Source organism: Callorhinus ursinus, unplaced genomic scaffold, assembly GCF_003265705.2.
Source record: "Callorhinus ursinus isolate GAN/ISIS: 27379988/994484 unplaced genomic scaffold, GSC_fseal_2.0 scaffold773, whole genome shotgun sequence".
In the NCBI taxonomy this organism is placed as follows: Eukaryota; Metazoa; Chordata; class Mammalia; order Carnivora; family Otariidae; genus Callorhinus; species Callorhinus ursinus.
Window position 1 is genome coordinate 1 of NW_027397828.1, and position 15,646 is coordinate 15,646.

General features: G+C 38.9%; 1 protein-coding gene across 1 annotated transcript; it reads right to left on the reverse strand.

Moving 5' to 3' along the window:
- Positions 1-5,114: 5,114 nt before the first annotated feature.
- On the reverse strand, positions 5,115-6,083 carry LOC112818143 (olfactory receptor-like protein OLF4). Its single transcript, XM_025865358.1, has one exon. The coding sequence runs from the start codon at positions 6,081-6,083 to the stop codon at positions 5,115-5,117; it is 969 nt and encodes a 322-aa protein (XP_025721143.1).
- Between the last annotated feature and the right edge of the window lie 9,563 nt (positions 6,084-15,646).

Sequence of the window (15,646 nt, forward strand, 5' to 3'; positions counted from 1 at the left end):
CACATGGTTATTATGGTTAACTAAATTGTGTTATAGACTTACATGTTGCTAACAGAGTACATAGTAAATGTTCTTACCACAAAAATAAATGGATGGAAGTGACAGATGTATTCATTAACCTATTTCGGGGATCACTTCACAATGTGTATGTACATGAAATTACCAATCACAATTTTATATGTCAATTACATTTCAGATTTTTTTTTTATCTTTATTTGAGAGAGAGAGAGAGCACAGCAGAAGGAGTGGCAGGCAGAGGGAGAAGCAGGCTCCTCGCTGAGCAAGGAGCCTGATGGGGGACTCGATCCAAGAACCAGGGCTCATGACCTGAGCTGAAGGCAGACATTTAACTGACTGAGCCACCCAGCCATCCCTGTCAATTACATTTCAATAAAACTAGATAAATGAAGAAAAAATATTCCCTGGTCTCTTCTTTTATTTATTTATTTATTTATTTATTTATTTATTTATTCATTCATTCATTCATTCACTCATTCATTCATTCATTTATTTATTATGTTATGTTATTCACCATACAGTACATCATTAGTTTTTGATGTAGTGTTCCATAATTCATTGTTTTCATATAACACCCAGCACCCTCTGCAATACATGCCTTCCTTAATGCCCATCACCGGGCTCACCCATCCCCCCATCCCCCCACCCCCTTCCCTTCTAAAACCCTCAGTTTGTTTCTTAGAGTCCATAGTCTCTCATGGTTCATCTCCCCCTCTGATTCCCCCCTTAAGTTTTCCCTTCCTTCTCCTAATGTCCTCCATGCTGTTCCTTATGTTCCAATCTTCTATTTGTATTTCAAATGTCACCTCCTTCCAGCAGAACCCTCCCTATAAAAAACAAAACAGAGTACCAGGATGAAAACCATTATGAATATGTCAATAGGAAGGTCATTCAATAGGAAAACAGTATCTACATAATTATGCCAGGAAGATATCATCAGTGATACAACAGTTCTTAGCTCCATCAATCAGTGAGTTAGATAGGAGGTTGCTGGTCTCTCTGAGGCATCTGGAAAGAAAAACTTCTATTTCTTGGATCTTTTCTTAGATTAAGAATGGTGATCTATAGGCAAGGGGTAGGGAAGCAATATTTATATTTTGAGAAAAACCTGGCCTTTTGAAGTAGAATTTCCATAACTGTCCAGTGGACACATAATTCAGTTTCACTGTCTTCTCTGAGTTCATTCCACTGCTGAAGATGGAAGTGGAAATGAAACCCTTCAAATTGAAATTTACACCAATGATAGTTTGCAGAAATGGCTCCAGATATACGTCTTTCTCTGTAGCCATGCCTTTGGCAGTGTGTGCAGCACTTTCCATCAGGTGGTGGAGACTCTTCCTCCATCTTTGCTCTGGGCTGGATTAGGATTTTTTATTTGCTGTGGCCAGCAGGATATGATGGGAGTGACAGTGAACCTTACAGCCTTGGTGCATTTCTCTGCTCTGTCTTGGAACTCTGCCTCCAAAAAGTGAATTAAGCTGAGTGGGCTGCCAGAGTAAATGAGGACATGTGGAGCAGAGCCCAGCTGTCCAAGCCAGGGCCACCCTAGATCAGCCACAGCTATCTAGCCAGGGCCCAATGATATTAGAATGCCCTGGCAAGATCTCAGAGCCCCCTCAGCTGACACACGGGTCATTCAAGATTCTTGAGGAGATCAACAGAAATGAGAACAATTCATCACCATACAATTCCATTTGATACTAAAGACATTATAGCAAGCCATTCACTTCCCAGTTGGCTTGCTATGCTGCAACATTCATAATCATTCGGTTATTCAAGTTTATTTTGGATAACTGTTAAAAAGTGACTTTAATGAGGATCATTTTGGGGAGCCAAGTAGATTAGGACTTGCATTTTTGTGGAGAAAAAATGGTCACCCAGAATCATGTAACTAGGTGGGAATTTATGCTCTCTGTGCCCTGCAGAGACATCTTGATTTTAGTCCAATAAGACTCATTTTCAGCTTTTACCTCCAGGACTGGAAGAGTGCAAATTTGTTTCTTTTAAAACCTCAGTGTGGTAATTGCTGATAGCAGCAAAAGAAAGTGACAAAGACATTTCTCGAATAAAATTTCTTTGAAGAAACTGCATTATACCCCTGAATTCATTCACTTAGCTTCCTTGGGTAATGGCATTTTGTGTTGAACCCCTACCTTAAGTAGAAGAAAAATCTAAAGTCATTTTGGAGATATGCAGCCTTCTAAGCTGGTACAGAGAAGTGCTCCTTGCTTAAACGTACATGTAGTTCTGTATATGAGGACTCTGAGCCTTCAGATAGGGAAATCGATTCATTGTGAACATTAAGGCCAGCTGTTCTACTCTAACTCTTTTTGTCCAAATATCTATATTCCTAAAATTTCATGTGAATGCGAACATTCAATCTTTTCACTTCTTTACCCTACAAGTTTCTCTCAAGCTTTCTTTCAACACAGTAGATAGGTTATAATGAGCTACAAAGAGGGTTATAATTCTTGTGCATGTACAAATATTCATGTGAGTATGTTTTCTTGAAATAAAATGTACAAGAATATACATACATTTACATACACACAACCCTTGTTCTTGAACATTCTTTGGACCCAACAAAGTACTTCCACATATTTCATCTTTCCTTACAACATCCCTTGAAGTTAGGTTTATGATTCCACATTGCCTTCAGAAGAAAATGAAGGCTGGGGGATTACACCCTAACAATTGCATAAGAAGCTGTTAGAACTTATTGTGCATCTTCTGGAGTTCTATGGAAATGGAACCATGCTGTATGTACCCATGATTTTTCAATGACTCTTTCAATTCCTAAAGTTGTACACTTCAAACATGTACAGTTTATCACATGTAATAGTGTTCCAATAAATTAATTAAAAATTAAAATTCTAGTGGTGCATGACTCAGGGTCAGATCTGGAGTACCGTTAGCTGAGTAAAACCTAACAGGGTGGGAGAGCTCTCTTCCAACTGTGAAAAAGCAAAAGTTCACAGGTGGATATTAAAATAATGGAATTAATTTAAGATAATTCACATTTGATAAACTCATTTTTTGGTAAACTAGATTAGCCTACATATATAAAAGGAATAAAATGCCATAAATTGGTTCAAGATGGAAGAGCACTACAGCCACACACATATAGGGGCGCCTGGATGGTTCAGTTGGTTAAGCATCTGCCTTTGGCTCAGGTCATGATCCCAATGTCCTGGGATTGAGTCCTGCATCAGACTGTCTGCTCAGCGGGGAGCTTGCTTCTCTCTGTGCCTGCTGTTCCCCCCTGCTTGTGCTCTCTCTCTGGCAAATAAATAAAATCTTTGAAAAAACAAAAACACAAAAAGCAACATAATCTATAGATCCGCACTTGACTAAGGACGCATGTGGAGCCCTGAAGAGATAAGAACAACGCCCTACCCTACAATGCCCTTCCATAATAAAGATATTATATTATGCCATTTGATTTTATGTTGTTTTGTATGCAGGAAGAGCTAATTGATATAATAAATCAGGCAGAACTCATGGTATTTGTAATAATCTGATTTTTTTATTCCAGGCATTTGTTATTTTTTAATTTTTTTATTATTATGTTCAGTTAGCCAACATATAGTAGATCATTAGATTTGTTGTAGTGTCCAACAATTCATTAGTGTATAACACCCAGTGCTCATCACCACACATTTGTTCTGATACTTGAAGGTCGGCTTCATGATTACTCTGTTCTTCAAGTTTATCTCATGTAACTCTATTACAATATGACTCCCTTGAGGCCCATTTGAGGTAACATGGAAAGGTTGGAAGGACACGCATGTGTGCACAAAACCTGTGACTCTGATCCACACATGGATGGGAATCCAAGCTTGCTGGTGAGTCATGCTGTGATTAAGAGGATGATATATAGTGGATGATACTGATGTTGTTCACTTGCTTCCTGTTTAGAGGTTATGGCAAAATTTCAAATGAGTGGGAGACATTTCATTTAGGGAAATGGAAGGAATCATATTTATATGTAGCACTTGAAATTTTACACCAGAATCCAGAAAATAATTTAATAAAACCCCTATCAAACCACCAGTCTTTCTCTTAATGAATACACCTTACAGATGGAATCTGATATACCATAATTCAAAAGGTAGATGAAGTGCCTGAGAAAGAAGTATTTTTGCATAGCAATAAATGTATGATTTAATATTTTGCTTCATCGTCCTTAAAGTCAAGTTTGACTCTAAGGCCATGTTATGTCAACCTATCTTTTCCATATTTGTCTTTCTGCATATATTCCACTTGAAGATATGTATTTTATTATCATTTTGTTTGCCAGTGACTATGGGAGGCATGGTGGACATTAGCTGTGTAACAACAGGATCCTAATGTGTAGAAAAATCCCCATGAATAGGTAGAGCCACCAGTACATCTAAGTCTGCATTCTCAGGAAGAACAGTTAAGGTAGCCATATACCAAGGAATGATGTTCACAAAAGGGAAGCACGATGGTCTTAGATTTTTCTCTGTTATAAACTTACATAAATAGCTGTGGTGGCCAAGAGTAGATTTTCCATAGGAGTATTATTCAGTCAAACTAAAGAAATAATACTTACTATGATATATTTTATTTGAGAAGAAATTATTCTTAACAGATTCATGTAGTTCTTTGAATGAGTGAGAATGTGCAAATATTTCACATCTGAGGTTAGGAAAGACATGACGCAGTAGGGAAATGACAAAGGGACGATCTCAAGTATCATGAGTTATCACAAAGCTTAATAAAGTGAGTTATGTAGGGTCACCTGGGTGGCTCAGTCATTAAGCGTCTGCCTTCGGCTCGGGTCATGATCCTGGGATCCTGGGATCGAGCCCTGCATTGGACTCCCTGCTCAGCGGGAAGCCTGCTTCTCCCTCTCCCACTCCCCCTGTTTGTGTTCCCTCTCTCACTGTGTCTCTCTCTGTCGAAAAAATAAAATAAAATCTTAAAAAAAAATAAAGTGAGTTATGTAAATTATGCAGAGATGTCAGAAAAAATAAAAAAGAATTCCAGGAAAAAAAAATACAAGAGACATGCTCCAATTCCACAATCTGTCCAAAGAATTTCAAAATTGGCTCAAGCTTTGGGCTCTGCCATCATGAGAACTTTTTCAACACCCAGATGATTGTCCCCTTTAGAGCTGCCATCCCAGAGAATCTCATCAGAGCCTCCTTTATGTCTTTGTTCCTCAGGCTGTAGATGAAGGGGTTCAGCATGGGTGTGACCACTGTGTACATCACTGAGGCTACTGCACTTGAGGGGGAGCTCTGAATAGCAGCAGAGCTAAAGTACACTCCTAGGCTTGTACAATAAAATAAGGAGACAACTGAGAGGTGAGATGCACAGGTGGAAAATGCTTTATACTTGCCCTGAGCTGATGAGATCCCACGTATGGAAGAAACTATCTTAGAGTAAGAGTAAAGGATCCCAATGAAGGGACCACCAACCAGCAACATAGCTGCAAAATACAGCACTATGTTACTGAGAAAGTTGGCAGAACATGCATGTTGGATCATCTGATTGAGTTCGCAGAAAAAGTGGGGGATTTCCACCTCTGTACAGAAGGACAGCCGCAACACCATCGAGGTTTGTAACATGGAATGCAAGACACTCATGATCCAGGACACCAGAACCAGCAGTCCACAGAGACGGGGGTTCATGATGACCATGTAGTGCAGGGGATGGCAGATGGCCACAAAGCGGTCATAAGCCATCACAGTCAGGAGAAAGACATCTAACCCTGCAAACAGTATGAAAAAATACATCTGGCTGAGGCAGCCTTTGTAAGTGATCACTTTGCTTTGAGTCTGGATGTTCCACAGCATCTTGGGGATGGTGGTGGAGGTGAAACAGATGTCTACAAAGGACAGGTTGGTGAGGAAGAAGTACATGGGGGTGTGGAGGTGGGAGTCAGAGCTGACGGCCAGGATGATGAGCAAGTTTCCAAACACAGTGATCAGGTACATGAGGAGGAAAAGCGCAAATATAAGGGACTGCAGTTCTGGTCCCTCTGAAAATCCCAGAAGCTGGAACACTGAAATTCCTGTATTGTTTCGTGGGTCCATGCGGTGGAGGTGACTAGCAGAACAGGGGAAAATAATGACTAATTTTCACAAAAATGAGCATTGCTCAAATTGTGGAAATGCTATAATTTATATTTTCCAGTCAAGAAACTAATTTCAATGTTTTTTAATGGATCTGGGACCCTTGAGGTTTTTCCCACTTCCTCTCTGTTTAGGAATTTCCAACTCAATATCAGATTTTCCCCAAAGATCAGGTATTGTACAGATTAAATATAAATTATTTTATCCTTTTAAGGGATATATAGAATGTCAACCATGTTTCAAGAATTCCTATTCATAAAATAGAGGGTGCTGAATAGCAAAAGTCCCTCTGACCTGTGTGATTAATGGTTATAAGATAGAAGCATATATAAGCATATAAATAATCATGTGATGAGGACAGATGCTATGAAGAAACAGAAGCAGGTTAAAGGAGAGAGTGGATGGGCTGTTAGGTTGGGTGTTCAGTCAAGATTTTCTAAGAAGGTGACATTTGCACAGAGACCTCAAGGAATAGAGGGTGGAAGACAGGTGGTCTTCCTGGCAAAGGGAACGGCCAGTGAAAAGGCCCTGAGGCTTCTGTCAGAAAATCAAGGCTCAGAAGGAAGCCAGTGTGTTGAGGGGAATGGACAAGAGGTAGAGTGATGAGAGGTAGTAGCAGTGAATTTCCTATAACCATGTGGTCTCATAGCTGCTTAAAGTTCAAGACACAGGAATTTCCTCATCGCCACTTATGTACTTCTTCCACTTTATGATCTTGTTGCAATAGCATCCTGTCAATCAAACATCCCTCCTTAGTATCACCTGTTGATTGAGTTTGGCCTGTGAATTGTAAGGGTCACCTTGTAATAGAGGGGCTGAGTATCCCTGCTCTGAGGACTGCTCTCACTCATCAAGGTGTACACACACACACACACACACACACAGACACACACACACACACACTGTCACACACACACAACACAGCACATCATGTCCTGTGTTACTTCTACGTCCTTCTCACTTCCCCCTACCTGCTCCAACACACTATTTAGGATATGAATGCATACACATCATATTACCTTTCCCATAAGGAATGTAGAAATATTACCCAGAAATTCTTATTTGTAGCTTCCCAGGGACAAATCATCTTGGGGCTCCATTTTGGAATGGCTACTTTCTGACCTGTGTGTAAAGAAACATAAATAATTGCTTTCAATAAACAGAGAGATAGGGAGAGACGGAGGGAAGGAGAAATGCAATGGACATAAAGAGTAAAATGATTTAATAATCTCAGTTGCCCTGAGAGACTGCGAGGAAGGAAAGCTTCCTTGGTGCAGGTGGCATGCAATCCTGGTTTTATCCCATTTAGGTCCAGCAAAAATAATAAAAGAGAAAAAATAAATTTGTCCAAAACACAAAGTAGTGACATTTTTATGGTGTGAAACACTTTACAGATTGAATATCACAAGAGAAAAATGAGTAAAGAGAGTAATTCAACACACCAAAAATTTGTGCATTTTTATTATGAGGTAGCAAATACCTTAGACTTGTTTTTCCTGTACCTTTTCCATATTTATGTGACCAATTGGTTTTTATTTGGTCCAGTAGAAGATGAGGTGAGCCCCTTTATTACTTTTTGTATTATGTTCAGTTAGCCAACATATAGCACATTATTATTTTTTGATGTAGTGTTCAATGATTCATTAGTTGCATATAACACCCAGTGCTCATCACAACATGTGCCCTTCTTAATACCCATCACCTTGTTACCCCCCAACCCCTCCCTTCTGAAACCTTTGTTTCTTGGAGTCCAGAGTCTCTCATGGTTTGTCTCCCTCACTGATGTCTTCCCCTTCAGTTTTCCCTTTTTTCCCCTTTATCACTTTTATGTGACATCTTTTCTGGTTTATTTGTTATTCTTAGGCTTTGGTTTTAGTCACTTTATCAACAAGTCCGATGAGCACAACTACTCACATTTCTGTTCCTTGTCCACCATGCAAAGGCCTCTCCAGACTTTGTAAAATCCTACACACCCCGTGACAATCTATCCTCTTACTCTGAATATTCTTCATGTGACTTATCTGAAGATTTTATCTTGGATTCACATTTATCTCACTGCGCTCTTGTCTATCACTGTGGCATAAGGACCAAAGGAGCAGGGACTTCATCTGTACTGTTCATCTTTTTCTTTATGGGTGTGGATGTATATGGATTCGTATAGAAACAAATTGAAGAAAATGAGACATTATGAAATCCAGAGAATGACAAAGGAGATAAAACCAGGTTAAAGAGAGCAGGTTCAGTACAACAGTCTTCAACAACATTGAAGGGACTTCAGAGAACTAACTGAAACAGGCACTACAGGAGCAGTAATTCCATAAAATCAACATGCATGAATAATAAAATTCCCCAAGACCTTGAAATAAAAACGTATTACATATAAAGTTCTTAGAAATGTCTGGCACATAGCAGATGCTCTTTTAGTATTTGTTGAATGATTCAGGAATTAGGTCTCATTATATATGGACATTTAATATGTGACAAAGCTGCATTTGGATTTAGTTGGAAAAGATTGGATTGTGAATGGAAGTTGGCACAAATAGCTTTCTACATGGAAGGAATTTCAGTGGCTCCTTATCTACACATCCCACAAAAATCAGGAGTAAACCCTCAGTGTAAGAGTAACCATTCCATTTTAGATCCACATCTAGAAAATACTTATAAAATCCACAGGTGGGCAAACCATCCTAATTAAGGCTAAAAACTCAGAACTAAGAAAATAGACATATTTAACTAAATAAAATATAAACTATTTTAGGGCCAAAATATCTTATAAAATATTTTATTTTATTAAAAGTCAATAGAGAAACTGTGATTTACAACAATTACTTGCAATGCTGATAATTATAGATAAATAGACATATAATAATAGTGGGCAAATGAACCTGGTGATCAAATATAAGAATCTTTGCTTGAGCTCACTAATAGTTTAAAAAAATCAACAATAAAACTCTTTCACACTCATCATCCTGAAAAAACACTCAAAGGGCTGTCACAGTTATTGGGGTTGTAATTTTTAAACAAATGGCAAAGGGGTATGTTCTATTTTGCTGTCATAATTGTGAACTGTTACAGCATCTTGGGGAGGCTCTGAAGACAGTTACAAATATTAAAAATACAGATGCTCTTTGGGGTGCCTGGCTGGCTCATTCAGTTAAGCATGGGCTCTTGAGCTTGGGGTTGTAAGTTCAAACCCCATGTTGGGTGTAGAGATTACTTAAAAAATTAAATATTTTTTTAAAAATACAGATATGCTTTAACTCAGGGTTTCTAAGCCTGTGTACCAAGGACATTCTGGGTCAGAGCCTTCTCTGTGGTGGGCTGTTTCCTGTGCATTGTAGGGTGTTTAGGGCATCCTTGCCCTCCACACATCCCTCCTCAATGTAACAGCCTAAACATCTTGGAACATTGCTCAATGTTCCCTGGGGGATAAAATCACCTTTGATTGAAAAACATAGTTTTGTTTATTTAAAAATATTTTGTGGCATTGATGTAATCATAATTTAATGAGAAAAAATATGAAAGATCATCAAAGGTGTATATAGAGACACACCATGAAATGCCACGCAGACATTGAAATAATGAATCAACATTACACTGGTTGACTAGAGGGATGTGTATAAGCTACTCCTGAGTCAGAAGGACGGAGGGAGAAAAGCTAGAAAAAAAGATTTTGGCTGAACATAAAGAGTACTTATATGCATAAGTGTCTTTGTATATATTTGAATTGAGAGTTTGCGAATGTGTATGTGTGCTTAGCACAAAATAGTTTTAAAAGAAATGAAGTCTTTTTGAAGAGAGAACAGTGGAAATGCCCTTAGGTAAGCAGAGTGGCTCAAAACAACTGTCTCTGAAATGAAACTGAAGGAAGACCCCAAACCAACTTCTCAACAAAAAGATTTAAAAGAGGTGGGTAGGGGAATGGGGTAACCCGGTGATGGGTATTAAGGAGGGCACATGATGTAATGAGCACTGGGTGTTGTATGCTACTGACGAATAACTGGACTCTACATTTGAAACAAATGATACACTATGTATTAACTAACCGAATTTAAATAAAATAAGTATAAAAAATAAAAGTAATACCTTAGTGAACTCGACAGGGGTCCAAATCTAGAGTGCCAAGGACTCAGGAATAAAAGAATATGAAAAAGTCTTTTAATGTGGAAAGAAAGCAGTATCTAAAGTTTTTGTTTCATCTCACATAAAGATATATGGGACAAGTATGCTTATAGAAGGTAAAGGTGATTCTTGGTCAAATATAAAGAAGAAACCCTCCACGTGATGCTATTTTATTCTACAAATAGATCCAATAATAAAAGGCCACAAAGAACAACAAGGAATACAGAAACGTGAATACTAGTTGGGAATATGTAAAATGGGTGAATTGTGAGCAATAAGTATGAAGAAGGACATTCACTTCCATTTTTTGGAAAGCTGATATTCACAAGTGAAGAAAATTAATGTGACAGATCAATTCTTTCAGAAAAAGAATCCTAGAAAAAGCAGGGGATTGAATATATTATGATTAACTCAGACATTACCACACAAAATTTATACACTCTCACACATTCTGCACAAATACATCTACACACACATAAAAAGCCAAAATGGCAAGTAGCTAAATTGGTGAAATAAACAGCAATTCTTTGCTTGGAATAATGTAATAAAAAACAGAAATGAAACTACTCTTACCCCACTATGCAAACACCAAGGACGCCCACAGATAATTTTCAACAAAGAAAGGGAGTGGCTAGCTAACCCAGACCATATTCAGGCTCACAGGTAATGAGGTAATTGTAAAGGAAGCTCATCGGCATACTCTTTTTCACATAATACATGTAAAATTGTCATTTGAATACTCAAGAGAGAGAAGGTACTGTGATACTACGTATGTTTCATGGACTGCTCCTGCATAGATGTACCTGGGAGAATTTTTCCATCTGGATTTTCTCTTCTGTATGGAAATGTAGTCTAATAAGTCCCATCTTAAAAGAGAAAAGACATATATCCTCACTTCACTGTACATCCCTCCAGAGCTAATAGTTGACTTTTCTACTCTGGTTAAGTGCAAAGATCCCTGGTCTCAGGTCCTACTTTTATGCACCCCGTTCCCTGTCTGATTGGGTTTCCATTGTTATGATTTAGTTGTTAACACTGAACCTTGTAATTAGGAATACAATATCCACTTCTATATTTAGCATCATAAATACATAAATGAATCAATCAATATTTTTCTTAATCAAGCCAGCAAACAGCCACAGCAAACTCTCAGCTCTGGGCTAGGCTGGATTGGCCCTCAGGTGACCTCAGCTAAATGCTCTTGACTTTCATTCTCTTGACCTTCTCCCACAGCTCCTACTGGGCAGTGAAACTCATCTAGATGGGGTCTCACAGAGGAAGGTCTCTGTGTGGAAATCAAAATACCTGCCTGGTTGGTAGATGATGGAGGATGAAACTCTGTCTCCAGACAAGAGAGCAGGAATGGGTCAAGCTCCAGTGTCCCATCCAGACTTAGGACTGTAGAAGAAACGACCAGGTCTTGTCCAGCCCGAGGTTGCCTGTGCTGAGGGCCTGTGGCAGAGTAGGTATTTACAGCTGCTTTGGTCTGCTCATTAGGCACATTTCCCTCTGTTCCTCCCACCTTTAGGCACATGATTTCCCTGTGGGACACTAGTGTGGACAGGAAGGACATTTTTCCTGTTGAATTTTTGTTGCTAGGAGACCGCGTGATAAGCCAGGTAAAGTCAGTTTTTCTTACTCTTTTTCTGACCTCTACCTTTCAGAGATCTAAACTCCCAGCACCTTATCCCACTCCTGAGTGAATATTTTCTCCTGTTTAAGACTGAGGAATTAATCCTGACTAGGTCCATTGGGTCCTTCAAAGCATTGAATTGTGCTGGAGAAACACCCCTGAAATCTCTAGAATGTTACTTTCCCCCTTTCCAACAAAGGTAATAAATTTGTTCCTTTAATATAAAACCCTGGCCTTACACTCCTTGGCTTCGTGAAAATTTTGCCAAAATAATTAGAAATTTCACACTTCTATCACAAATTCAGAGCTAGAAATTAAAATGTCACTATGACATTTTTGTTAATTGTAAGAGATATATTTACATTATATAAATGTAAATTTATACATTCAGATTATAGTGCTGAGGGACTGCGAGTTTAGCACCTTATAGCAATTTTCTGATTTAATTTTTATAAAAGTCAATTCTGTGAGGAAGAGCTAGTGTAAACTCCATTCCCTCTGGAGACGTGGGGCTTGAAGAATTTAGTGATCTTAAAGTTATTGCAGAAAGGGATGGGTGCCAAGTGCATTCTGTCAGAATGCTCCCAGTTTTCAAACTCTGTGCCAGTGGTCCCAACCAGAGGTGGTGCTTTTCCCCTGGATATATCTGGCAGTGTCTGAGGGATGCTGCTAAACACTTCCAATGAGCAGGACAGCTCCCAACACAAATAATGACCCTGCCTCAAAGGTCAAATGGAGAGTGTGAGAAAATGTACTCTAGACCAGCACTTCTCCAACTTCAAAATGCATGGGAATCACCTAGGATTCTAGCTTAAATGCAGATTCTCCTTTAGAAGGTGCTGGTGGCCCAAGGAGTTCAGCATTTCTAACAAGCTCCTGAGTGATGTTGATGCTACAGTTCATGGTCTGTGGACCACTCTTTGAGTAAAAAGCCTGTGGTCCCATGATAGAGTAAGTTGTAGGTGGTTCTTCACACACACACACACACACACACACACAGACACAAATCGTGTTTGCATAAAGTTTTGAGTGACAAGAATATCCAGTCATTCTCTGGGCTGTGATAAATTCTGTTTTTGTTTCTTTTAGATGAGGACCCTTGAGTGGCAACAAATACAATATTTTGGAAAAGACCTTCTAGTAGGCAGAATAAGAGTCTCCTGAATTCATCTACATTCTAATCCATGGAAACTTTGACTATGTTATTTTTTATAGGAAGAGGGAGTTTAAGGTAGCAAATGGAATAAGGCTATTAATGAGCTGAACTTTAACTAAGATTGGCCAAGATTATGCAGAGGGTTAATATAATCACCATGTTCCTCTAAATGTGGGAGAGGAAGGCAGAATAGTTGGATCAGAGAGAGATGTAAAGATGCCACGTTGCTGACTTCGAAGATGGAGCAAGGGCAACGAGCCCAGGAATGCTTGTTGTCACTAGAAACTGCAAAAGGAAAGAAAAAGAGTCTCTCCTGGAACATACAGAAGGAACCAGGCCCTGCAGACATCTTGATTTTAACTCACTGAGACTTATGTCAGGCTTCTGACCTCCAAAACAGTAAGAGCATAAGTTTCTTTCTTTGAAGTCTCTGGTGGTAATTTCTTACAGCAGAAATAGTAATGTAAATAGACATTTATCCAATAACATTGTTTTGGAGGAAAATGAATTTTAGTCTCAATTAATTTCTCTTCTCTTGAGTAAGGGCATTTTGTTGTGAAATCCAACCCTAACTGGTAGGAAAATAAATAAATAAATAAATAGATAAATAAATAAATAAATAAATAAAGTCGGTGTGAAGTTTCTGTTCCATTGCTTAACTGGAATGAAACAAGTGAATAAATATAAATGTGACTTCATGTATGTATGTAAGTACGTACGTATGTATGTATGTATTTACTTAAGTTATTTTGTTTTAATAAATCTCAAGGCCCAATGTGCAGCTTGACCTCATGACCCAGAGATCAAGAGTTGCTGCTCAGGGTGCCTGGCTGGCTCAGTAGGGGGAAGGCATGACTCTTTTTTTTTCAATAACCAACATATAATTACTTTTTGATGTAGTGTTCAATGATTCATAAGTTGCATATAACACCCAGTGCTCATCACAATATGTGCCCTCCTTAATACCCATCAGCGGTTACCCCACCCCCCCGCCTGTAACCCTCATCTTGTTTCCTGGAGCCCAGAGTCTGTCATGGTTTGTCTCCCTCTCTGATTTCTTCCAATTCAGTTTTCCTTCCCTTCTCCCATGGTCCTCCACGCTATTCCTTATGTTCCACATATGAGTGAAACCATGTGATAATTGTCTTTCTCTGCTTGACTTATTTCACTGAGCATAATGCCCTCCATTTCCATCCATGTCGATGTAAATGGCAGGTATTCATCYTTTCTGATGCCTGAGTAATATTCCATTGTATATATCAACCACATCTTCTTTATCCCTTCATCTGTTGAAGGATATCTGGGGTCCTTTCACAGTTTGGCTATTGTGGACATTGCTGCTATGAACATTGGGGTGCATGTGCCCCTTCTTTTCACTATATTTGTATCTTTGGGGGTAAATACCCAGCAGTGCAATTGCTGGGTCATAGGTAGTTCTATTTTTAACATCTTGAGGAACATCCATACTGTTTGCCAGAGTGGTTGTACCAGCTTGCATTCCCACCAACAGTGGAGAGGGTTCACCTTTCTCCATATCCTTGCCAACATTTGTTGTTTCCTGTCTTGTTAATTTTAGCCGTTTTAACTGGCGTAAGGTGGTATCTCTTTGTGGTTTTGATCTGTATTTCCCTGATGACAAGTGATGTTATACATTTTTTTATGTGTCTGTTGGCTATTTGGATGTCTTCTTTGGAGAAATGTCTGTTCATGTCTTCTGCCCATTTCTTGATTGGATTCTTCGTTTTTGTGTGTATGTTGAGTTTGATAAGTTTTTATAGATCTTGGATACTAGCCCTCTATCTGATATGTCATTTGCATATACATTCTCCCATTCTGTAGGTTGCCTTTTAGTTTTGTTGACTGTTTGCTTTGCTGTTGATGAAGTCCCAGTAGTTCACATTTGCTTTTGTTTCCCTTCCCATTAGAGATGTGTCTAGCAACGTGTTCCTGTAGCCGAGGTCAGAGTTTGCTTCTTGTGTTCTCCTCTAGGATACTGATGGATTCCTTTCTCCACATCTAGGACTTTCATCCATAAAAATGAGTTTATCTTTGTGTATGGTGCAGAGAATGGTCCAGTTTCATTCTTCTGTATATGGATGTTAAATTTTCCCACAACCATTTATTGAAGAGGCTGTCTTTTTTCCATTGGATATTTTTTCTTGCTTTGTTGAAGATTAGTTGAGTATAGAGTTGAAGGTCCATTTCTGGGGTTTCTATTCTGTACCATTGGTCTATGTGTCTACTTTTGTGCCAGTACCATACTGTCTTGATAATCACAGCTTTGTAATATAGCTTGAGTCTGACATTGTGATGCCACTAGCTTTGGTTTTCTTTCTTCTTTTTAATTTAATTTTATGTTATTAAGTTATGTTAGTCACCATATAATACATCATTGGATTTTGATGTGGTTGTCCACGATTCATTGTTTTTGTATAACACCCAGTGTTCCATGTAATATGTGCCCTCCTTAATACCCATCACCAGGCTAACCCATCATCACCCCTGCCCCTCTAAAACCTTGTTTGTTTCTCAGAGTCCATAGTCTCTCATGGTTCATCTCTCCCTCCAATTTCCCCCCGCTCGTTTTTCCCTTCCTTCTCCTAGTGTCCTCCA